We start from the raw sequence: 25,483 nt of genomic DNA on the forward strand, positions 1-25,483 counted from the left end.
CACTGGTCTAGGCAAACACAGAAGAGTATGTTCTAAGCAGCATAACAGTCACAGGCTTTATAAAAAAGTGTTTGACACCTGCTAGTTGACTATATGCCTGGGATATTTTAGTACTCTAGCTAACAGTCTACTGTTTATTACTCTAGCTAACAGAATTGCCATGCTGGGTCAGACCAATGGTCTGTTTAGCCCAGTATGAATAGAATCATAGAATATCAGGGTTGGAAGGGACCTCAGGAGGTCATCTAGTCCAACCCCCTGCTCAAAGCAGGACCAATCCCCAACTAAAATCATACCAGCCAGGGCTTTGTCAAGCCTGACCTTAAAAACCTCTAAGGAAGGAGATTCCACCACCTCCCTAGGTAACCCATTTCAGTGCTTCACCACCCTCCTAGTGATCCTCTCTTCCGAATGTGGGCAGAGTTTTCATGAAGGCACTATTTTTGTTATGGTTTAATACCTTGCCGGTGTGATTTGCCTTTCTGCCTGTCCTGTGCTTTCCTGCTAAAGACTTTGTAGGCCTCTGTCTTCTGGTACTGCTCCAGTTCCCGCATGTACCGTTCCTTATCTCTATCTGCTTCATCAAGGTAGCGCTGCAATAAGAAAACAGAGTACTTCAGGAAAAAAACCAAACAATCAGACACATGATCATCTTACCTAGATAAACAGGAAAGGAATGGAGAAAAATGAGTGAGAATGCCTCAGAGATTCAGAACACGGAAACCTGAGAAAGGATAACCAAGGCAAGAAAGGATAAAAACAGAGAGAGAAGCACTCCAGAATAGTAACATATTTTATCCAACTCATCATTCTGTTAAACTTACTTCTCGACTAGACTGATTGCAATAGTTTACTTAGATGCTGAGGTGACTGGATACCAGGCTACTCAATGCAGCCAAATGCTATCTTCACATAGTCAGAAAATATTTATGAACTGGATGTTTGTGGCCAGCACTATGTGCTGTTGAACAGGAAGCTCTGGTTGTGGATCACCCTTAGGGGCTCAGATTGTTGCTAAGGTGTGTCAGTCTTCCTGGAGCAGAGTACTGTGTTTTCTCACCTTCAGACCCCTAGAAGAAAGGCCAATACCATGCTGCAACACAATGTCTTGTCCTCTCATCTGATAGGGGAGACAGCTGTAGCTACTATGAGAGAACAGCTTTGTCACGGTTCCCTCCCCACTCTGAACTTTAGGGTACAGATGTGGGGACCTGCATGAAAGACCCCCTACGCTTATTTTTACCAGCTTAGGTTAACAGTACGCTGCCACCACCAAGTGTTAACCAAATATTTAGGGAGAGCCACTTGGAACTCTGCCTTTCCCCAAATATCTCCCAAGTCCCTAACCTCCCTTTCCTGGGCAGACTTGAGAATCCCCCTCACCAATTAGTCCTGGTGAACACAGATCCAAACCCTTGGGTCTTAAAACAATGAAAAATCAATCAGGTTCTTAAAAGAAGAATTTTAATTAAAGAAAAAAAAAAGGTAAAAAGGAGTACCTCCGTATGATTAGAATGAAAGATAATCTCACAGACAATCAGATTCAAAACACAGAGGGTTTCCCTCTGGGCAAAACTTTAAAGTTACACAAAGAACCCAAATTTATCTTCCCTCTTATTTGCAAAAGAACACAAACAAGAAAATAAAAGTAAATCTAATACATTCCTTCTCTAAATACTCACTACCCTATAGGAGTTGGATGGTTCCTTCTTTCTCTGTGTCTGGCAAAAGCACACACAGCACAGACAAGAGACTTTTTTCCCCCTTCCAGATTTTAAAGTATCTTGTCCCCTTATTGGTCCTTCTGGTCAGGTGTCAGCTAGGTTATGTGAGCTTCTTAACCCTTTACAGGTAAAAGAGGAATTAACCCTTAACTGTATGTTTATGACAAGCTTACAGAGAGAATAGAACCAAGAGGGGTCTGTCAGTTTAAGCCTTAGTGATATTTCAGTCTGTTTTTTAAGAAATAATCTTGAAGCATTTTCATACATCTGCTTAATGCAGGGAGCTCTTGAACAATATAAGGAAACTGCTGGACTGCAAACCACTTAAAGAATAGTCATAACACAACATGGGAATTAACGGGACCCTTTCACCAAAAAGCTCCCTTCCCTGCTATCATGTTTCAGTACAATATGCTTAAGGCTTTTTCCCCATACAAGTTTATATCATACAGTATTATGCAAACCTATTCATATTACTCAGGCAAAACCTTAAGAGTGACCTCATATGCTTTTATATCCATTATATCAACAGATCAGTACATCTGGCTATCACACATTCCATGCATTTGGAACATTATTTTGCCTTAACACTGTTGAGGTCACTATTAAGATTTTGCAAGTTTGATGACACTGGAGTACATATTACTTCTGAGTACCTGTTGGAGATGGAAATGAAAGCCTTATGGAGCATTAGAGTGAATTATTGACAATGTTGTAGGCAATCTGAAGGTGGAAAGGAATGCACAAGTCTTACCCCCTAAACTTCTTATAGCCATCCTTTTATGGTTTTGGGTGGATAGCATGTGTCCTGCTGCAACCCTACCTGCCACTAAATGCAGTTTTTGTTTGCCAGTTTTCTAGTTATTTTTATACAGCTTTGGTGTACCTTAGTACATAGCTCTCCTGATATGGGGAGAAAGATCCATAGCTAGACTGCTGTCACTTGATTGACAGGAGTAACTGCTTGTCCCTTTGGAGACCAGCCAATGGAGAGAAACTTGAAACATGCTTTTCCACTGGGTTATGCAAGTACTCTCTAGTCAGCAGCAGAATACTGATGATCAGGAATTCTGGATTTGATTCCTGACTCTGGAAGAGGAGTGTGGTTTATAGTGGTTAAAGCTAGGAGACCCAAAACCTAATTTAGTCATACTGGGGTTTGTCATGTTAGAGACCTGGGTGCCAGGCCTGGAGTGTCCTTGCATAAGCAATCTGCTAACTTATTTTTTAAAAATGGGATAGGGAGGGGACGGGCGGGCGGGGGGAAGTGTTCAGCAGCCCTTCCCTGTCTTCTAGGTTTGGATTCAGGACCTGACTCAATAATAAGGGTAGTTCAGTGAATGCCACAGGAATTTAAACAGCAGTTAAAAAAGGAAGGATTTGATCGCCTGGTCTTCTCTTTCCCAGCCTTCCTTAGGCTACAGAGTTATTTGTTAAGGGAGTATCTGTCTTTTTTTTTTTGGTCCCTAGAAGTGAGTGATGGCAATCATTCTGCAGCTGATTTGTCATCAAATTCAGCAAGTTGACCTTGACACACATTTTCTATGATGGTTAAAATGTTATCAAATGCTGTACGGACAAACACTATCAATGTGTAACTGATATTCTAGGAATCTGCACATGAGGAGCAACAATGTGAACAAAGGACAGAATGTTTTGATTTCTTGCAAAAAGGGTACAAAGAAAAAAAGACATTTTGTTAAAAAACAAAACAAAACACCCAAAGGATTGATTTCTGAGCTCTTGTTCTCTTTGTATCAATTCATTTTTCATCAAAAAACTATGAAAAATTCAAATAGTACCCAAAGTTTATATTCTATGTTTTTGTCATTGCAATGAGATTTTTACAAAATAAAGGTTTAAAGCTTCTGTTAAACTGAACTCTCTCATGCAATCTTAACTACAGTGAAGCACCATACTCTCCAACTAGAAATCAGCTACAAATAGTACAAATTCAGCAGTGATGCTGGTATCCGCTCCAGAGGAAGGAAGTAAAGGAACAGACTAAGCTGGCCATTGCCTTAATTCACATATGAGGTACAGTGCAGAAGGCCCAGGTAGACTGATGAAGAGAGATACACCATATTCTGGTTGAAAGAAAAACAAATTCTCATTCCTGGGATAATTTTAGTCTCTATAAAAATCTAACGAAACACTCTCACTAGCACAACTTATAGAGCTTTGCTTTCTTTACATGGCGAGCAGACCTTGAAAATGGACAAATATATTGTCAAAAAAACAGCTCTGCCCCAGCTAGTTGTGAGCAGCCCATCCCTTCTGGTCTGCCCAGCTTTCTCTTCTGAAAGACTCACACGTGTCCTGCATATACTCTTGCAGTGTTTATCGGGCCTATGTAATTTTCCACCAGCAATGACTGGGGAGAGATACTTTGGTCTCAAGAGGGTTCCTTCCTTTATCTCTTAAGGACCTTTGCACCCCACCTAAAAACACCTTCCTAAACACGGTCATGGTCAAACACTGATGTCAACTTCCTCAGTAAGCAATAGTGTTCCCATTAAAAAATAATCAAATCCCCAGCAAGGAAAAGGGAAGTTAATGGTACCCGTTTCTCCTCAGGAGGCAGCTTACTCCACTCATTGCCCAGCATCCTGGTGATCTCTGGGAAAGGGACTTCAGGCATCTTCGCTCGAAGCTGTTCCCTACGCTCATTCATGAATCGCACATACCCTGTGAGGGGGGATTTCGGGGCGTTGCTGTCCCTAAGGGGTTTCTTCCTCTTTCTCCCTTTGGACCAGCCTCCTCGTTTAGTTCTTTGCTGCAAAATGAAACAGAAGAAAATTCAGACTGAAGGGGGGGGGGAGAGGGGAAATCAAATAAATAATTTTACCCCTGGAAGGAACAAATATTCATGTCTCAAACATTTTCATAAGGAGTATGTGGCTGCAATATAAGCTTCTTCACTTATCTTCTCTGTAAAGTTCAAACTTCACTTTAGTCTAATCCTGACCTTCTTCTAAACAAAGCGAGACAAATGAGCCTCATTATCAGAAATTGTTTTATAACATCACTGCAGATCCACAGGACAATAAGATATCTTCATCATTCCACTAAGATTCTCCTGCTGTAGGACCATGAGTTGAGACCAGCGTCACCACACTGAAACATTTATTTAGGAACATAGCACACGCTGTAATGAACTTATCTTCTTCACTGTCCTACCTCCAGCAGTGACACATACTAGTTACTTCAAAAGGAGGGGGGTGGGGAAACTAACAAACAAACAAAACCAGTGTAGTTGGACAGTTGTGCTATATTATGCCATGGGATATTTCTTCCTGACCACAGCCTATAATCATTTTATGCCATAAAGCACGAGGAGTAAATGCTCATGAAATTGTCATCCTAGCTAATGTAACTGCAGATGTTATTCTTATTCTAAACAAAGTGTCTAATCTTTTTGGAAATTTACAAAGCCATTTGCCCCAGTATCTTATTGTAGAAAGTGCCACATATTATCTACCATACTGTATATTAACTAATATTTCCCCTTCTAATCTTTTGCATTCGGATGTTATGTTTCCCAGTCTTCTTGTATCATGGAATAATGTAAACAGGTGTGTACTACTGAGCTTTCCCTCCCATGCTCACTGTTACGGATATCATTATAAATTGCTTTGAACTTTTAAAACTCCTTTCATCAGAAATTTGAAGAGCTTTACAGAAGCAGTCGAGTATTGTCCCTAGTTTACAGGTGGAGAAACTCTGAAGTAGGGCAGTTAAATATTTGCTTGAGTTTTCTGAACTCCATGTTTCTGTAATAATCTCTGGACTATGCTATCTTCTTATGCTATATAGTGCTATCATGTATCCCTTCTTTTATTCTTTTAATCTCTCCTGGAATGGAAGGCTTCTTATTACTTTGATTGCCTTTCTTTGGCATTTCACTGCTTCTGTTGTAATTCTTTTGAGATGAGGTCATCAAAACTGAATATAGCTTCAAGAGTGGACACAGAATTAAACATTTGCTTCAGTTCTTAAACATTCTAAATCATCAATATCAGTAAAGATGATACACAACTCGAGTCTAAGAAGCATTAGCAACACTTCATTAGAGTATCTCAAAACATTTATAGAGGTGGATAAGTATGATTATCCCCATTTTACAGATACGGAAATGGAAGCACAGAGAGGTTGTGACTTGTTCAAGGTCACAAAGTAAATCAGGGAAAGAACTGGGAATAGCACTCAAGTCTGAGTCTCGGTCCCCTACTCAAACCATTAGATTGTACTATTTCCCCAGAGAAATGAAAGAAGGAAAGGTAGGCAAACCTCTGAAATAGAAATCTCTATTTGCTAAACTAGGGAGTATCACAGATGTCACTCTTGGAGGGTCTGCCTGCTGTGTTTTCCTGACTATAGGAAAGTGGTTGTGCAACAGAGGAGAAATAGCTATTATGACAAAGTTCCTCCTCTGCCTTGGTGGGTCCTGCACTTATTGGAGGATTTGCTCGCCTCAGAGATTCACGGCAGACCTCAGTTTGGCCACTTTTGCTAATGGCTCAAATCTGCCGTTCACTCAGCTAACCTCATCACTGGCCAGCATGGGGAAAAGGAAGGAGAACAATCCACACAGTCTCTGCTGATCCACCTAGTGGGTCGGGGGACAGGCCAGGGACCTTCCCCTCTGGTGGGACCCACAGTCCAGGTCAATTCCTCCTGTATCCAATAGGGAGTTGGGGGGATGGGGAGGAACCCGGGCCCGCCCTCTACTCCAGGTTCCAGCCCAGGGCCCTGTGGATCACAGCTGTCTACAGTGTCTCATGTAACACCTGTGTGACAGCTACAACTCCCTGGGCTACTTCCCCATGGCCTCCTCCCAACACCTTCTTTATCCTCACCACAGGACCTTCCTCCTGATGCCAGATAGTGTTTGTACTCCTCAGTCCTCCAGCAGCATGCCCTCTCACTCTCAGCTCCTTGCCTGCCCCTCACTGACTGAAGTGAGGTCCTTTTTAAACCAGGTGCCCTGATTAGCCTGCCTGTCTTAATGGATTCTAGCAGCTTCTTAATTGGCTCCAGGTGTCCTAATTAGCTGGCCTGCCTTAATTGGTTCCAGCAAGTTCCTGATTGTTCTAGAACCGCCCCTGTTACCTTACCCAGGGAAAAGGGACCTGCTTAATCTGAGGCTAATATATCTGCCTTCTATCACTCTCCTGTAGCCATCTGACCCAACCCTGTCACACTATAGAAAGTAAATAGATGAAAAACAGCCTCATGGATATGGTGGATGGATGAAAACTGGTATCCTACTAGAAAAAACTTAAATGAATAAAGTGACAGATGTGGAGGAGAGCCCATGCTTTGCTCTCTCAATCAGTTAGTCATTTGTGTTAACTATATTATTTCAGCTCACCTCTTCTTCAAGTCTCTGCTCGCTGCTTTCAGCTGTATTAGAAGACTCATTTTGCAGCAACTGAACTTGTGACAAGTCCTCCACAAAGTCTGGGTTGTTCACAGACTGCGAAGCTCCTCCACCGTATGACCCCTCAGAGTGGGCTAACCTGGAAAATCAAGTTGTGTGAGAAAGTGCAGGCATTATCACAGTAATCTACTTCCTCTCTGCTCCTCTGAACTGTGCAATGATGTTGAAAATATTATGCAACTTTGAGGCCAGACAAAAGGTGAGACATTACAAAAACAGCAACTCAGACAGCTGTATGTTCCATCTGGCTATGTGATTTCCAGGCCACTGTCTACAGCAGTTAACAGGGATTTAGATAAAGCTCTTCTAGGTCCTGATGGAGACAAAACAGTCCTAAGAAAACTAACTTTTGGAGAAACTTGTGCTTACACAAGTCAAACACAAACAAAACTAAACACTATCTGATTCAAATAATAATCAAACATGCAGTCATATGAAGGGAGGTTTAGAGCAGGAATGAAAACACATGAACCCTGCAGCTGTGTTCAGGAGAACACCAGCAGAATGACAAAAAAGGTACAGAGTCTTATTTTCATCCTCCTCCAAGTGATTGCACCTTCTTGTATGCATTTCCTATAGCCCTGTATAAGTGTTCTGTGCCATTGGGATTTGGGATGGAACTCTTAGCAGTATTGTCTCCTGTTGACACACCTGGATATCTGAAGCAGACTCCAGTATCATTAGTTCCCAGTAGGCCCCTGAATGGCTGCTATTCTTCAGTCAAGAGATGTTGAAGGTGGCATTTCATTCAATGGCAGCACTCTGCAGGAATCAGGCTGCCTGTGGTATGGAGGCCAACAGTGTAGCTATATGGAGGTACATGATCTATGTCAGGGGTCCCCAACGTGGTGCCCGCGTAAGTGCGCCCATGTACTGGCCGGCGGACGAGCATCCGCCTAAATGCCGCTGAACGGCGCTTACCAGCGGCATTTCAGCAGATGCTTGTCCGCCGCCACGGTCCTCCGTGGCTCGTTGTCTGGCGCCTGCCAGACAAAAAAGGTTGGGGACCACTGATCTATGCGGATCCCCAGAGTTCTGCATGGATCTTGGGGATTTTCTGTTTTAGGGCAACAATCCACTAGTCATTCTAACCATTGTTCTTAATGGAACAATTCATAGATCTGTACAATTTTGAGATCTGCTCCCTGTGTATAGTCAAAGCTATAGCTGCTTAGTCAATGGACAAACAATTTTTACTACTTTTTTCTCCTGTTAGCAACGTTGAGCTAACATAGCTACAACAAAGCGAGATTAATTCTTATTCTGATTTGTGCAACATCAGATGTGTTAACCAAGTACCAACTGCAGAATTTTAATTTTCATGTACAGAGAGTTGTACCTCTATAGCACCTTATCCTGAAATACACATCGGTTGGGCCACGTTTACTGATTATGATACATAACCCAGATAGAGACAGGCTTGACTTTCAGATCTCAGATTGAGATTGCAGAGCCAGCAGTTAGAAAAAACAAAAAATGGTTTATTATACACTAAGCATACTGAGAGAGCGAGAGAGAGAGAGCGCCCATAGAACCTCACAATGATATTTTCAGTCACTTCTCAGATTTTAACCCACTTTAGGCATCACAACCTTCCAATCTACTAACAAATACAGAGTAGGGAAAATTTTGAGTGTGGTGCATGGACTTTCAATGAGAGGTGATGAAAGATCATTCCCTTAATCCCTCCTAACAGCATGTCAAGCTTCCTCCGTGCACCACACTTGGGGTACGTCTATACTTACCTCCAGGTCCGGCGGTAAGCAATCGATCTTCTGGGATCGATTTATCGTGTCTTGTCTAGACACAATAAATCGATCCCGGAAGTGCTCGTCGTCGACGCCGGTACTCCTGCTCCGCGAGAGGAGTACGCGGAGTTGATGGGGGAGCCTGCCTGTCGCGTCTGTACCCGCGGTAAGTTCGAACTAAGGTACTTCGACTTCAGCTACGTTATTCACGTAGCTGAAGTTGCGTATCTTAGTTCGAAGTGGGGGGTTAGTGTGGACCAGGCCAAAGTGTCAGCAAATCTTGAGGCCCCGAGACGTGGGGCCAAGTTCAGACCTGGTACAAGCAGGTTCCTCTATGTTTAATTACATAGAATTGCACTTGCTTATGCTGGATCTGAATTTTCCCCTTGGAGGTCTAAAGAATAGAAAAGAAACCTGTTAAAGCACAACAATGCTTAAAAAAAAAAAAAAGTATTCCTGAAAAAGAATCTAATCTTTTGTCGTTGAGTCCTTAAGACAGGGCCACTGCTTTATAGCCTGTGCAAATAAGGACAATTTGTTTGATAGACAGGAAGGGTATTCATTTATCAGTTCTGTTCTTGGACATCCCTTAATCAAGAATGTATCTTTAACAGAAATTCAGTGGTGCCACTGGAGCACAATAAAGAAAACAATCACCATATCTGCAGACCCACTATAGAAAGCTGTCCTTGGAAAGCAAGATTTTACAAGTACCAGAAGAGTACACGTGAAAGAGAAAATTAATGGTGCTCAATTGGTCTAGTAGCAAGACTGTACAATCAGGAGTACTTTCTCTGGAGAGTCTGCAAAGAGAGAATAGCTGTGAGCTGAGTTTAGAGCAGCAGTTGCTTACCCAGTTGTGGGCATATCACTGCTCTCCTTTGAGCCATCATCATCTGCAAACAGTGGGGGTAGGGATGAGCCAGCCATCAGGTTCTCCATACCTCTGTGAAGAGAAAGTGGAAGCAAAATTAACATTTGAATTACTTCTCTCACGTGTTCTGCCCATTTAATGATCTGTCTTTGTAAGTCTTACTTAACTGCCAGTTCTTAAAAGCCAAACAGCACATCAGCCTCAATTTAATCCTGCACCCTGGTCAATCTTTTGAATTATTTGGACATAAAGATTTGATTGTGTGACGTGAACCTACCAATTTATATTACTGGGTTATCCCATGTTGGTCCCATCAATCAGGTATTTGTAATCAGAACTGAAGATTGTTGGCATCTTAGTAGGAAATAACATTCTGCCTACCTACCTAAATCCTCCTTGCAGTTTCAATTTGAGTTGGTGTTTTCACTTCCTCTCCTGACTCCTGTACTTTCACAATGTATTGGAATGCACATATTTGTTGCATTGCTCCTCATATGTGGCTACCTTGTTTTCTGTTTTCAAGGTATAATACGACATACTAAGTTCACAAGCAAAATGGGCAAGCACTTGTAGCATGATGTAATTCTCATTGAAAGATACCAGGTTGCCAGAGCAGACGTGGCTTCTTTTGTGTCCTCACATTCGCCAGTCGGAGATTTGAATTTGTGGAGGAATAACTTAATGAATACAAGCTTATTTCATACCCATCCCTAGCAGAACATATACAAGATCTCTGAACAAGAAATCACTACAATTATCAGAAAAAGTTTCATCCTGATGGAAAGAGAAAAATTCCATTCCTACTCTTAGAGTATGTCTACACTACAGAGTTACCAGGGCTCTTACTCTGGTTTTGCCACAACCCCCACCCATCCACACACAAAAACTTCTCACCCATGTATAGTGGTGCTTTCACAGTAATCTGCTTCCCCTCTGCTCCCCTGTTGGTGGGTGTAGGTTGGAGCCCAGGTGCTGTTTTTACTCAGATGAGTAACCCACCCACTTTGCAATGAAGTCATAAGCGAACATCTGATACTCTGATAGTATTCTAATAGTCCTCCGGTGCATTCCCACAATTCTCCCCATGTGCCCAGAAGGACAGACAAGTTCTACAACAATTCAATGGGAAAGAATCATAAAGCAAGTCAGCTTACTGCAGTGCAAAGAACCAAGGAATATGCCCCCAGAAGTCCTAGCAACACACATGGTGGAGTGCAGCACTAGTGAAGACACAGTGACTTGGGTAAAGCTTTGCAGTGTGACTGTTCACACCCAGGCGCTCAAACCTGAGTGCTGATCGCCTGAGTTAACTCTGCAATGAAGACAAACCCACAGAATCCCCACATCGGTGTGAGACAAATGAGAGACTCAGATCCAGGCTAAGTGTCACATTTAAACACTCTGGCTACTTTACAGCTTTTTAAAAGGGTATCTTGATGGTCAAGGACAACAAGAAAACACCTGAAAAATTCCCAAGTTCTACAGTAACTGACTTGGTAAGGCAATATTATTACAAAAAGAGGGGTAGCAGGATGCAAGGTTCACTACCAAACAGGTGCTTGAAGGAACAGTTACAATCTGTGGGGAGAAGTTGGATTATTTTGAATGCTAAGAAGGCCATTTGTTGTGCATATACTGATCCTGCATCTTGGCAATAAATCCAGCAAATCCTGCATCTTGGCAGACTAGATTATCCTTGCGGTCCCTTCTAACCCTATCAGTTAATTCCCTGATCAGCAGATCAATGTAAGGTCTAGGTGAAATGGACACTTCAAATCAATCTAATTTCCACCTGGAATGGAAATTACACTTTCAAGATTTCCACACAAAAATTCAGTGTGTGTGTATGTATGTATGTATGTATATGTAAGGGTAGAAGGTGGCGGGAGGGAAGTAAAGGTGTCAGTACCTTCTCTCCACTTCCTATCCTGTGTTTTTCTACCTCTGGAAATCCATTTTATTTCCTCCTTTCTTGACTGTCCTCTTTCTAATGACCTCAATAAGGGACTGGAGTGAGGGACCCTCTTCTTTCGAATTTAACTAAAAATACGAAGTTTGGGTTTCTAGCTAATATAAACCTGTTATGGGAAAAGGCAAGTGCATCTTATTGATGTAAGAGAAAGAGGCTCAATCAGGAAGGCAGAAATCCTCCTACTATTATGGGAATTCTTTATATCAAACACCATTCTTAAGTGTGAAAATCTCCCATATAAAAAAGAAAAAGTGACTGCAATAAAGATCTGAAAGCCCCTAAAATAGGAAATGCTTAGGATACACTGGTGGAGTAGAGTGAAGCATTTCAATCCTGAATGAAATGAACAGAGGGGATGAATTCTCCTTTCACCTGAGGAGATGGATCCATCCAAATTAAGGTTGGGGTTCTTAAATGAAGCACTGTGAGACAGTGTAAGCAGAGGCGGATTTACAGTAAAACACAGTGTGCCCTGGCACGGGGCCCCACGACAGGGGGCCCCAGGGCCGGGCAGCTGCGGGGGCAGAAGCTTGGTACTGCCGGCTCCTGTTGCCGGCTCCGCACCCACCAGCAGCCAAGTTCCCCTCTCCCCCCACCTTCTCCCCCACCTCCTCCCCCGAGCATGCCGCATTCCCGCCCCTTCCCCTCCCTCCCAGCGCTTCCCCCGCCTCCAAACAGCTATTTCCTGGCACTCAGGTTGCTCTGAGAGGGAGAGGGAGGAGCGGGGCCACAGCGCACTCGGGGGAGGAGGTGGAGAAGAGATGGGGGCGGGGCTTTGGAAAAGGGATGGGGGCGGGGCGGGGCAGAGCAAAGGCGGTGCCCCCACACTCCCCCTCTGCATACACCCCCAGCCCCCTGCCCTGAGCCACTCAGGGCAGGGGGCTGGGAGCACCCCCATGACCCTAGCCCACACCCCCAGCCCGGACTCCTTGCACCCCCTCACACACCCTCAGCCCCCTGCCCTCCATGACTCCTGCCCCCCTCCCCACATCCCCACCTGCACCCCTTGCACCAAACGGGAGCTGCCCCATGTAACCGCTCCACACCCCAACCCCCTGCCCCAGCCCTGAGTCCCTTCCCGCACCCTACTCCTTGTCAGACCCTGCATCCCAACCTGCTCCTGCACCCTAACTTCCTCCCAGACCCTGCACCCCCAGCCCTGAGCCCCCTCTCGCACCCTAAGTCCTGGCCAGACAACACACCCCACCGTTTTTTTTTTATAAAGGGCTCTTATCTAAAGAACTTTACAATTGTTAGCTAACAGTACAAACAATATTTGGAAAGATCATTAAGTGGTCTGCCGAGACCCTCAGCGATTTTCAAGTGGTCTGTGGAAAAATAAGTTAGACTACAAAAACAATCAAGGTACCTCACTTTATTTTCATTTACTTCCTATTACTTATAGGAGGAGGATGAAGAAAAAAAAGAATGAAAAATGGGGGTGGGGAGGAGATAAGAGAGAATGTTCTTTTTCTTGGCTGGGTCCCCAAGGAGGGGGCCCCAAAAATGAAGCTTAGCACAGGGCTCCACTAACTCTAAATCCGCCACTGAATGCAAGAGTTAATTAAACTGGAGACTGAATTCTTCTTTGATCCCACTGGAGAGTTGGTTAAGCACAGGAGCTAAATGTAACCCTGGCCCCTATACCATGTACTAGATGCTCTGAATGGAGCAAGTTAATAGACTATAACAAAGAAGTTTTGTTTGTGTTACATACAGCTATTAAGCTTGCAACCTCCTTCAGTGCCGTCAATCTTATCTTAGATGAGCCCTGAATTTATCTAATAGAAAAGAGTATTTAGAAAACTAGAGCAAACTTTGCACATAAATATTTTAAAATTATATATATGAAAAAGTTGTGTGTATGTCTTCTCTGAAACACAGAAAGCACTCTCTATTTTGCAGGCTTCTCTCCAACAGCTTTCCCAGAGGTCAAGGGCCTCTTCAGAATCCCAGCCTCATCAGTCAGGTGGCACTCACCAATCCACACATGCCTTGAGAGAATATATACTGTCTGCTGGTGAACAAACCATCACAAAGTGCTTTTCTGTCCATCATGCCCAGCATGACCCTTCTCACTGGGTTCCTCTCTACATCTGGACCCAGTCAGCAGCATCAGAGCCTCAGCTTGCTTTCAAACTGTGGGGAATCAGCCGGACATCAAACTTAACAACATACAAGCAGACCACATAAACACAGGAAGCTGGAAGAACACACACTTCTATCTTCTTTAAAGTTTATTTTATTTAACCCATATGGTTTCGATATTAATTCCTTCAGTCAGTGTACAGGCAGGCCCCAAAGAAAGAAAAAGCTCAAATACTAGTGAACATGCAACGGCTTCTAAACTGTTCCAATAAACAGGAAAACAATGCAGTTCCCAACACAATAGCTGAAAAGAGATGAGAATCTGCATAGGATGGCAGGTCGGGGTGATCTGCCGGCATTGGGGCTTCCAAACCATTTCCTGTCATTAGCCCTTCAGTTGTGGTCTCTGTGCCTGAAAGCATTCAAGCCCTCAGCCCCCGTGTTATGGTCAGTCAGCCTCAAAGTGACAGAGCACCAAGGCTCAATAATATTTTGGGAGGGCAAAGTTATTGTATCCAGGGGAACAACATGGAGACAAACTGACAAAGGGGGAGGCTGTTTGGACTCCCATCTCAACCTTCAGCCTGAACAGGAGTAGCAGGAATTGGGGGTGCGGGAGAGGGGGGAAGAGAGAGGAGGGAATTTAATAGTCTAGTCACAGACCCATCTGTCCTGTGACAATACTTGTACAACTTTGCAAGTATGAATTCTGACCAAAGCATTTACAGGATTAAAGTGATACCACTGTGTCTAAGGTATGAACATTGATTTAAAACAACACTGTCAGCTTCTGGGGGGGGGGGGGGGGGGGAGGTTATAGCCTACTTTTTGGCTGAAAAACCAATATAAAGGACATTCCGATAGTTAGCTCCACAAGAGCCCACTTAAACTCAGCTTCACTTCTTTATAGCCTTGACTACCCCAGAGACATTTAAAAAAAAAAATTCCCACTATTGCTAACACTGTTTCAGCTCCACCTGAATCATCAGCGTTCAGAGCCCTACTGGAGGGTACTACTACTATTTTAAGCACAATATTGATTGGAGCTGCTCTGGGCTACAGTAAACAACGTGATGCTTAAAAAGCCACCTGCATGTCAATGATAGGGCTCTCAACATCACCAACACTGTTGAAACTGAGCCAGTATAAGCAATAGTGAGACATTTTTGAAAAAAAATTCACTACTACATGCAAGAAATGCCATGGTATCTCTTCCACTGATTTCTAGGATGTACATGTGACGGGTTGGATCACAGAAACCCCCTTGAGAGCTGCCACCCAATGTACCAAGACTACTTCTGCTCCTGTTTTCCCTGCCAGCTCAGGACTCCAGCACCCTGTCTTGCTGTGCCAGACACTCCAGTCTGCTCTAACACAGACCCAGGGTCTGAATCACTTGTCCCAAAGCTGCAAGTTTACCTGAAAACAGCTCACAGAAGTGTGCTTGTCTTTAGCACTCAGATGCCCAACTCCCAATGGGGTCTAAACCCAGACAAATCCGTTTTACCCTGCATAAAGCTTATGCAGGGCAAACTCATAAATTGTTCGCCCTCTATAACACTGATAGAGAGATATGCACAGTTGTTTGCTCCCTCAGGTATTAATACACACTCTGAGTAAATTACTAAATAAAAAGTGATTTTATTAAATACAGACAGTAGGATTTAAGTGGTTCCAAGTAGTAACAGACAGAACAAAGTAAGTCACCAAGCAAAATAAAATAAAATGCGCAAATCTATGCCTAATCAAACTGAATACAGATAATCTCACCCTCAGAGATGCTTCAGTAAGTTTTTCTCAGACTGGACACCTTCCAGGCCTGGGCACAATTCTTTCCCCTGGTACAGCTCTTGTTCCAGCTCAGGTGATAGCTAGGGGATTCTTCATGATGGCTCTTCTCCTCCTTTGTTCTCTTCCACCCCTTTATATATCTTTTGCATAAGGCGGGAACCCTTTGTCCCTCTGGGTTTCCACCCCCCCTCACTGGAAAAGCACCAGGTTAAAGATGGATTCCAGTTCAGGTGACATGATCACATGTCACTGCAAGACTTCATTACTCACTTGCCAGCACACACATATACAGGAAGACTCACAGGTAAACACAGTCATCTGCAGACAATGGTCCTTGTTAATGGGAGTCATCAAGATTCCAAACCATCATTAATGGCCCACACTTTACATAATTACAATAGGCCCTCAGAGTTATGTTTTATATTTCTAGTTTTAGATACAAGAGTGGTACATTTCTACAAATAGGATGATCACACTCAGTAGATTATGAGCTTTGTAATGATACCTTACAAGAGACCTTTTGCACAAAGCATACCCCAGTTGCATTATATTCACTTATTGTCAAATCTTTCTAAAACTATCCCAGTTACATTATATTCACTTATTATCATGTTTTTATAAAATCATATAGACTGCACAACGTCACAGTACATTTGCATCTTTCACAGACAGAAGAAGAGTCCTACAAGTATTAGTAAAGAGTAGGGTTGCCAATTCTGACTGAAGCTAGGGTTACCATATTTCAGCAAGCAAAAAAGAGGACGGGAGGAGCCCCGCCCTAGCCCCGCCCCCGTCCTGCCCTAGCCCCGCCCCTGCCCCTCCCACTTCCCGCCCCCCCTCAGAACCTCCAACCCTCCCCCCCGCTCCTTGTCCCCTGACTGCCCCCTCCTGGGACCCCTGCCCCTAACTGCCCCCCAGGACTCCACCCCCTACCTAAGCCTCCCTGCCTCTTGTCCCGACTGCCCCCCTCCTGAAACCCTCCCCACATCCTAATTGGCCCCCTAGCACCCTACCCCCTACCTGTACCCTGACTGCTCCAACCCTTAGCCACACCCCCACCCCCAGACAGACCCCTGGGACTCCCACGCCCCATCCAACCACTCCCCACCCCCTGACAGCCCCCCCCAGAACTCCCAACCCATCTAAACCCCTCTGCTCCCTGTCCCATTGACTGCTCCGATCCCTCTCCCCACTCCTGCCCCCTGACAGCCCCCCCCAGAACTCCCAACCCCCCCCCCTCGCTGCTTGTCCCCTGACTGCCCCCTCCTGGGACCCCTGCTCCTAACTGCCCTCCAGAACCCCACCCCCTACCTAAGCCTCCCTGTTCCTTATCCCCTAAGATCCCCCCCTAACTGCCCCCCAGGACCCTACCCCCTACCTGTACCCTGACTGCCCAAAACCTTATCCACACCCTCCCCCAGAAAGCCCCCCCCCGAACTCCCGACCCCCCCCCGTCTCTTGACTGCCCCATCCAAAACCTCCCTGCCCCTTCTCCAATCCCCTGGCCCCCTTGTTGTTGGCCTTCGCCTAATGTCTCTGTGAACTTGCTCAGGAACGGCCTGAGCCGTTCGTCCCGGCAGGCTGGCTGGCAGGGGAGGAGGAGCAGGGGAGGAGCTCCAGACTGCCGGAGGCGATCTGCGAATGCAGGGAGGGAGGGAGTGATCTCTGCCGCAGGGGAGAGGAGGGGGGCTCTCTCTGGCTGTCAGAGCCTCATGTAAGTGGCACCATCCGGCCGGCTACCCTGTTAGCCGCGCACGCTCTGCATGTGGGGGGGAAGTCCGGACATTTACAAATCCCCCCCGGACGCTATTTTTAGCTCAAAAATCCGGACATGTCCGGGGGAATCCGGACGAATGGTAACCCTACTGAAGCTATTCTGGGAGATTTTTTTTCCCAACATGACAGTCATTTTTTTTGAAATAGCCTATTAAAATCTCCTGGATTGCTTTCAACAGTCACTGGGATATGGATGCCAATTCCAGGAGACTCCAGGCCAATCCTGGAGGGTTGGCAACCTAGTAAAGAGGCTTCTTTTAATAGGTGTACCACCCATTACAGGATCTCCGTGGTATATTACCAGGGGATGGAGCTGAATGGGAGAGAAACAGAATTGTGTATGAGAGCAATAAGGGGAGGGAAGCTAGCGATGGGGAAGAGGAAGGTCCCTTTCGCACCCAACAACATAAAAGAATAAATGTAGAGTCTTTTTGTCATCACTGGAGAAGTAAACTCTTGGCATTTCCTGGTGCTGCAGTCCTCCAACTACCCAACATGCCACTTACAGCTACTAAGTGTTGTGCCGTCCATCTGTGGAGCTTTATGCAAGTTATTTGATGGGTCAATTTGCATGTTTTAAAAATAATTTGCATAAAACCATAAGTTTCGGTTCACGGTCAACATAGTAGCCTTCCCTGAGCAGTGTGAGGGTAAGACTTGGAGTTGCAAAACTTGTCAGCTATGGCTGGGATGGATGGGCTCTGGACGGTGTCTGTGGCCACCATTTAGATGGATGATGGGTATCTGAGGGGGTGGTGGGCATGGACCAGTAGTGGGGCCCTCACTTTCTGTCCCTGCCACTATCCCCTCTGCTTGTTGCTGCTGATGCTGTCACCTGTTCTTCCCAGTTGCTTTGGTCCAACAGGAGCAGCAGCAAGATAAGAGGCAAAAAGGCCTCCAGGTTGCACGCTTAGAAAGTACAATTGCAGACCATTCCTTCAACCCAGTCGGATACAGGAAATCTCTGCAGGGCTGCAGGAATGTACGAAAGAGCTGCCAGTCGTGTGAACTTTTGCAGCTGTAGCCACAAAGCCTTGCCAACATTGTGGCCACATTTTACTACTCCCTCCTCCCCAGAAAGTTGCTCTTTTAAACTTCCCTCTGTGTATTTGACCTGGATTGGCTAGTAGTTAATCAGAAGCCAGTTAGTTAGAATTTTCCATATCTTTTCAGCCAGACTCTGAGGATCAAAAGCCACCACCATGACAGCTAATGAGCTGCTTGTGCTCTTGTTATCATGGGCAGTAAGGAGCCACCAAACAACACTACAATTTTTAACCAACATTGTAACCAGTTAGTGGCATGGTCAGCTCCAAATGTGGTTTGTTGCCATATTCTGCATGGTCAATACTTGGTTAACAAATGCAGCAGCTGTGATAAATGAAGGTGTGTGTGGGGGTGTGTGTGTGACGTTGTGCAGTCTATATGGTTTTATAAAAACATAATAATAAGTGAATATAATGTAACCGGGATAGTTTTATAAAGATTTGATAATAAGTGAATATAATGCAACTGGGATATGCTTCGTGCAAAAGGTCTCTTGTAAGGTATTATTACAAAGCTCATAATCTACTGAGTGTGATCATCCTATTTGTAGAAATGTACCACTCTTGTATCTAAAACTAAAAATATAAAACATAACTCTGAGGGCCTATTGTAATTATGTAAAGTGTGGGCCATTAATGATGGTTTGGAATCTTGATGACTCCCATTAACCAGGACCATTGTCTGCAGATGGCTGTGTTTACCTGTTAGTCTTCCTGTATATGTGTGTGCTGGCAAGTGGGCAATGAAGTCTTGCAGTGACATGTGATCATGTCACCTGAACTGGAATCCATCTTTAACCTGGTGCTTTTCCAGTGAGGGGGGGTGGAAACCCAGAGGGACAAAGGGTTCCCGCCTTATGCAAAAGATATATAAAGGGGTGGAAGAGAACAAAGTGGGGAGGAGTCATCATGAAGAATCCCCTAGCTATCACCTAAGCTGGAACAAGAGCTGTACCAGGGGAAAGAATTGTGCCCAGGCCTGGAAGGTGTCCAGTCTGAGAAAAAGCTTACTGAAGCATCTCTGAGGGTGAGATTATCTGTATTCAGTTTGATTAGACATAGATTTGCGCATTTTATTTTATTTTGCATGGTGACTTACTTTGTTCTGTCTGTTACTACTTAGAACCACTTAAATCCTATTTTCTGTATTTAATAAAATCACTTTTTATTTAGTAATGTACTCAGAGTATGTATTAATACCTGGGGGAGCAAACAACTGTGCATATCTCTCTATCAGTGTTATAGAGGGCGAACAATTTATGAGTTTGCCCTGCATAAGCTTTATGCAGGGTAAAATGGATTTATTTGGGTTTAGACCCCATTGGGAGTTGGGCATCTGAGTGCTAAAGACAAGCACACTTCTGTGAGCTGTTTTCAGGTAAACTTGCAGCTTTGGGGCAAGTGATTCAGACCCTGGATCTGTGTTGGAGCAGACGGGAGTGTCTGGCTCAGCAAGACAGGGTGCTGGAGTCCTGAGCTGGCAGGGAAAACAGGAGCAGAGGTAGTCTTTGCACATCAGGTGGCAGCTCCCCAAGGGGGTTTCTGTGATCCAACCTGTCACAGGGGGGAGCTCCCTTTTATGGACACCCAGCCAGCCAGCTAGCTATAGAACCCCTGTTAGTAGCTGTTCTCTACTTGCTTTACCTGTAAAGGGTTAAAAAGTCCATAGGTAAAAGGAAGGGAGTGGGCACCTGCCCAAAAGAGCCAATGGGAAAGCTAGAACTTTTTACAATGAGGAAAAAACTTCCCCTCTGTCTGTCTGTCTGTTGTTCTCCTGGAGAGAAAGACAGGGCTGGAACTATGATGTAAAAAGCTTTGGGCCAGGTATGAAAAATCACCGGATCATACCTAGGAACTACTAATTTGAAACCCCAGATATGTAAGTAGATCAGGAAACGTCTAGGAAGACACGATTAGATTTATCTCTTATTTCTTTATGGCTTGTGGACTCCTCTGTGCTAATCCCAGGTGCTTTTGTTTTTCTTATAACCTTTAAGCTGGACCTCAAGAAGCTATCTTGATGCTTAATCCTTGTAATGGTTTCTTTTTAAATCTAGCAAAAAGCCTAAGTTCCAGATGTATTTTCTTTCTTTTTGTTTTTAATAAAATTTACCTTTTTAAAGAACAGGATTGGATTTTTGTGTCCCTAAGAGGTTTGTGCATATGTTGTTTAATTAGCTAGTGGCAACAGCTGATTTCCTATGTTTTCTTTCTCAGCTCTTCCCTGGGGGGTGGGGGAGAGGGTAGGTAAAAGGGCTTGAGGGTACCCTACAGGAAGAAATTCCCAAGTGCGCCTTCCTGGGTTCTCAAAGGAGTTTTTGCACTTGGGTGATGGCAGCATCTACCCATCCAAGGTCAGAGAAAAGCTGTAACCTTGGGAGTATAATACAAGCCTGGAGTGGCCAGTATTAATTTTTAGAATCCTTGAGGGCCCTCACCTTCTGCTCTCAAAGTGCCAGAGTGGGGAATCAGCCTTGATAGCAGCTAATAGTGTTTCACCCTTACTAGCATCCTATGTTGTTAGCACATGGTCATCTTCCTTTGACTAGTTCAGCATACCTATTTATTTCAAAGCAGATGGTCCCTTCCCCTCCCCTAGCATGCCTACATACACAATCTGGCCAATTCTGCTTCCCCAGTTCTCTAGGCAGATGGAGATTTCAAGACATATTGCTACCATGTGCTGACGCCACCACTCTGTATACATATCCCCTTGCATTCCATCCGCTGTGAAGGCTATAGGATAACTACTTGGATTTTCCCAGAATGCACTGTTAAGTGATATGGTAGATGTGAATGCACAAGCATTGTCGGCTGTGATGTACAAAGGCTGCAGTGCAAACACAACTCAAACCAATGTTTTTTGTAAATTGGGACAGATGAGGGAGTATCAGGAACAAGTTACAAAACCACCGCAGCACTTGCAGTGTGGACAGGGCTTCTGTGTTTAAAGATTAGTTTGCACACTGAACAAAAGCAATATGATAGAAAATGCACACAAAATGTGGCTGAGGATGTTGTCAACTCATTTGAAATTTTGTTTTTTAAATCCTTCGAGAAGTTAAACATCCACCTATGCAACAACAGCAGCTTTTACATACAAGCTTTTCCTTTTCCCTCCCTCCAAAACACTACTTCTTGAATTAAAATTGGAAGTAATGTTAGCAACTGAAAAAAACCCAGACTTTGCATTTTTAATCTGAATGCAGACAAAAATACTTTCCCTTCTTATTGGGCTATTTTGCAAGTTTTAAATTGTTTGTGTTACTTTGAAAAAAATTAGCTCCACCAGCTACTTTGATATCACTGCAGTAGCTAGAACTTTGCATTTGCTGTGGCGGATTATGTCTCAAAAAGACCGTCTGGGCCCTCTGCCATAAATCTTTCCAACTATCCAAAACAGGTCCTCCAGATCTTTTTCCATGACCCCACTCTTAGATATTATTTTTCACCACCACTTCCCCTCTCTACCCAGATTTTTCCCCTACAGCAACTCCCAACCCAGAGAATGGCCCCTCACTTGAGACTGTGTTGGACTACATTTATATTTAATTCACTCCCACCTCTATACTCACATTACACATTTTTTATCCCAATTGGTATTTTAAAAAACACAAAATCCTGTATCTGTTAGGAAAAAAATCAGTAGTGCAACAGTAGCCTCATCTCTGTTCTGAATTATGCTATTTTACTTCCATATGTTAAATATCTGATGTTTAGTATCCCCTTTACTATCCATAAATGTATGGCAGTTTATGCTGGATTCTGAGCAGAGTTATTGTATAATGGAGTAGCAAAGGGCTAGGTCTAATACCGTTGAGCTTTGGGAAGCTATACAGAAAAATGTTAGTGCCACCTTGAGTTCTTTCCTGTTCAGAATAAGACACTAAATTGATCCACAGGACACCGGCAGTAGAGTGTGACTGAGATGTAGACAACAGACTATCATTTTCAATACTATAATAAACTCCCTCTCAGGCAGACACCCCGGCGCAACAGGGGAGACAACTGCACTTTCCTGAAGCAGTAAGACCCCTGATAGATAGGGTTCAAGCCCTAGGGAAAGGAGATGTTTTCATTGTCTCGGTCACTTGAGGTATGCTAAGGGAAAAGTTTTAATTGGTGGCCAGGACAAGGTGGAGAGTAATGGAAAGATGAGATATGGACAGAACTGTAGTGTTGTGCAGTCTTAGAATTAGAACAATGGCATAGCTGCCACATTCCTGGTTGTGCCAGGATAGTACAAGGTATTGAACACCCATCCTGTGACACCAGAATCCCAGCCAATATCCTCAGATTGAGGCTGCTGGTAGGCTCTTAACTCTTTGCTGTGTCCCAAAGGTGGTCCAGCCACCCCACCCATTGTTACAGGGCTGGCTTTCACCATAATCCAGAACCATTGCTTCTTTAACTGGGTAGGAGAAGTGAGACAAGGAGCACAATGGGCTAGGTGCTGCTAGCTGTTTTCTAGAAGAGGAGGGAGGAGTGCAGATATTTATTTAGAGAATTGTGTGCGTGGGGGTGGAAGAATTGATTGATTTGAGAGGAATAAGTTGTTTTGGAAGGACATTTAATTGATGTATATGGATTAGTTATCTAAAAATTAGTTTTAAAATGCCTAGAAGCCACAGAATAAGAGTCAAAATCCAGCAGGATGGATTTGTACTTTAATCGTCCCAAGATACATCAGTTGAGAATCATGCAGTTTACTATATGGAGTCTTCTGAACAAGAGCTTTAAGAGTGTAATCTACTTTTTACCGCACTGGTACTAACGTCCACTTTTTACGAAGTGGAGATCATGATGGCAGGGTGGCTTGGCCAAACCTGAGTGGTGCTGTGACCCCATGTGCCAGGTCGTAACACCACTCACTCAAATTTGGCCCGGCTGCCTCTCCATCATGATTAGAGCAAGTGGCACCATGATCCAGTGTGGCAAGTCGCAATGCTCTGAGCTGCACCCTATTACGTGGAACAGGAAATGCCACTGCAGGGTGAGTGTGTGGACAAGCTCGCTCTCCAACCCAGGCCCCCCCTTCCACACTGGGCAGGGAGAAGTGTATGTGTGCCTGTTTTTGCCCCCTTGCTTTCACGATTTGTGTGTGTGCGCACCAGTGAACCCATGCTAAAGCTGTCCCTGCTTATATGTCTACATTTGCATATGCAATAACAATGATCATGTGCACAAATCCCCTAGGCAGCCCCAAATCCCTAACTTACTTGGAGAATGGTCCCTTTCAACATTTGTACCTTAGCAATCATACAAGGAGTTTGAACTTTATGCAAGAAGAGACAGAAAGATAGTTAAGGTCTTTATTATAGAGGTGAAGGAGTACGGAAGGCAAACAGGGTGAAGTGGCAGGAATAGAAAATGTTAGCTGGTCAAAGTTGGACATAGTGATGAGAGTTATAGTGAAGATGATGTGGAGCTGTGTTGAAATGGGAAAGGGACTTATTCTGTAATTATTTAGGGTAATTGCTAATTTTTTTAATCCAAACAGCTGTTAAAGCTGTCTTCAGTATGACCCTGATGGTATTATCACTGCAGTGTACCAAAACAAATGGGTGGTGTTGGTGTTTAAGTAGTCCACAGTACATTTCGTAACATATGCTGTATACTCTCCCAAGGCTCCAAAGAGCTGACTTCCAGTTGTTTTGAATATTTTTTATTCTCTGCCTCCCAAACCCCGTCTCTGAGACTGTATTTCTTACTGGGGAAGAGAGGAAGAGGCCTTGTGGCTTTCGAGGCTCTACAGCATTCCTGGTAGCTTTGGATTTAAAACACTTAGCCAGTCATTTGCACTTCACATTCACCAAGAGACTTGTACTTAATATTCTAGAACTTTACAATCATTTATGTAACTTTTTGACATTGTTACTGAATAAAGGAGGGAAGAACTAACTGGATCTGCCAATCCTGTGAACTTCTGAGAGAGCTGCTGTCTAGATTGATGGACAGGATGAGAAGGGAGAGAGATGAAGAATAAAGGAAATGAATGGCCCTCAAGAGACTGAGTTCAGCTATATTTTCCTGCTTCCTTTCTCCTTACTCTGTCTTTGTCTCAGCATTAATTGTTGTAATGGCAGTCCATGGTTTGATGAAGGAAGGTTCTCTAATTAAAATCAGGAAAGATCACCTACTTAGAGAAAATAATGGAAGCTTTAATAAGTTGTACTTAAGGTACAATGAAAATCACTAAATGATCCAAATTCTGATCTAGAATAGACTGCAGCTAGTCACCCCAGTGTAGTAGAGGTGAGAGTCGCGAGAGGAGGTGAGAGTGAATGATGGCATGAACTGCACGTGATCACTGACTGACTTTTCCACAACAGCAGTATTGTATTTTGTTTCGTTCCAGGCACCATTCCTTTGGGGCGGTAACATACAGCTTCAGGCCAAATGATAATTTTTTAAAGCATATTTCTAGGTCTGTTTAGTATAAAACTCTTAAATCATTGGATATATATATTTGAAATAAACAAACATTAAATCGGTTAGAGCCAATTTGTCTACAAATAAGTAAAAATTATTTAATTTAAAGACCGGAGTGCAGCCAGGTCTTGGAGTGCAGCCAACCACACTAATCCATCCAGCAGACCATCAGGATAGAGCACACTATATATCCCTTTTTATGAATAAATGGGGATAGAACCTGCAAGTGAGAAAATATGTCCAATGCTAGGACTAAATGTCTCAGTAGCATTAGCCAGGATCTGTTGCTGTTGCCGAAGGCTAGGTGTGGGATAGGGGGGAAAAAAATAAAACAATACCATGGCCTCATATGTTCATTGACTCAAAATCATACTGAACACATCAAAGAAAAACATAATCTGAGCAAGCAAGAGTCCCCAGTGCAAGAAAAAGATGACTTGTTTTAATTAGAAGACTAAGCTCAAATATGAAATTGCCTTATTGTCAGAAATTAAACTCTCCGCCTGCGAACACAGCTGAACAACACAAATGAACGTTTGGTATCGATTTGCCAGATCTGACCTCAAAAGTCCTTTCGGTGGATATAGGG

The 25,483-nt window shown here is 43.9% G+C and overlaps 1 protein-coding gene across 1 annotated transcript in view; it reads right to left on the bottom strand.

Annotated features, from left to right (window-relative positions):
• The window catches only part of HMG20A (high mobility group 20A), a 79,160-nt gene that overhangs the window by 16,835 nt on the left and 36,842 nt on the right, over positions 1-25,483 (bottom strand). Inside the window, exons 3-6 of the mRNA XM_065412033.1 lie at positions 9,769-9,861; positions 7,099-7,246; positions 4,288-4,500; positions 461-593 (exon numbers count right to left, since the gene is read on the bottom strand). Of these exons, the coding sequence (XP_065268105.1) occupies positions 461-593; positions 4,288-4,500; positions 7,099-7,246; positions 9,769-9,857 (583 nt within the window). The 5' untranslated portion in view covers positions 9,858-9,861. The remainder of the gene's footprint in view (positions 1-460; positions 594-4,287; positions 4,501-7,098; positions 7,247-9,768; positions 9,862-25,483) is intronic.

Source organism: Emys orbicularis, chromosome 10, assembly GCF_028017835.1.
Source record: "Emys orbicularis isolate rEmyOrb1 chromosome 10, rEmyOrb1.hap1, whole genome shotgun sequence".
NCBI lineage: Eukaryota > Metazoa > Chordata > Testudines > Emydidae > Emys > Emys orbicularis.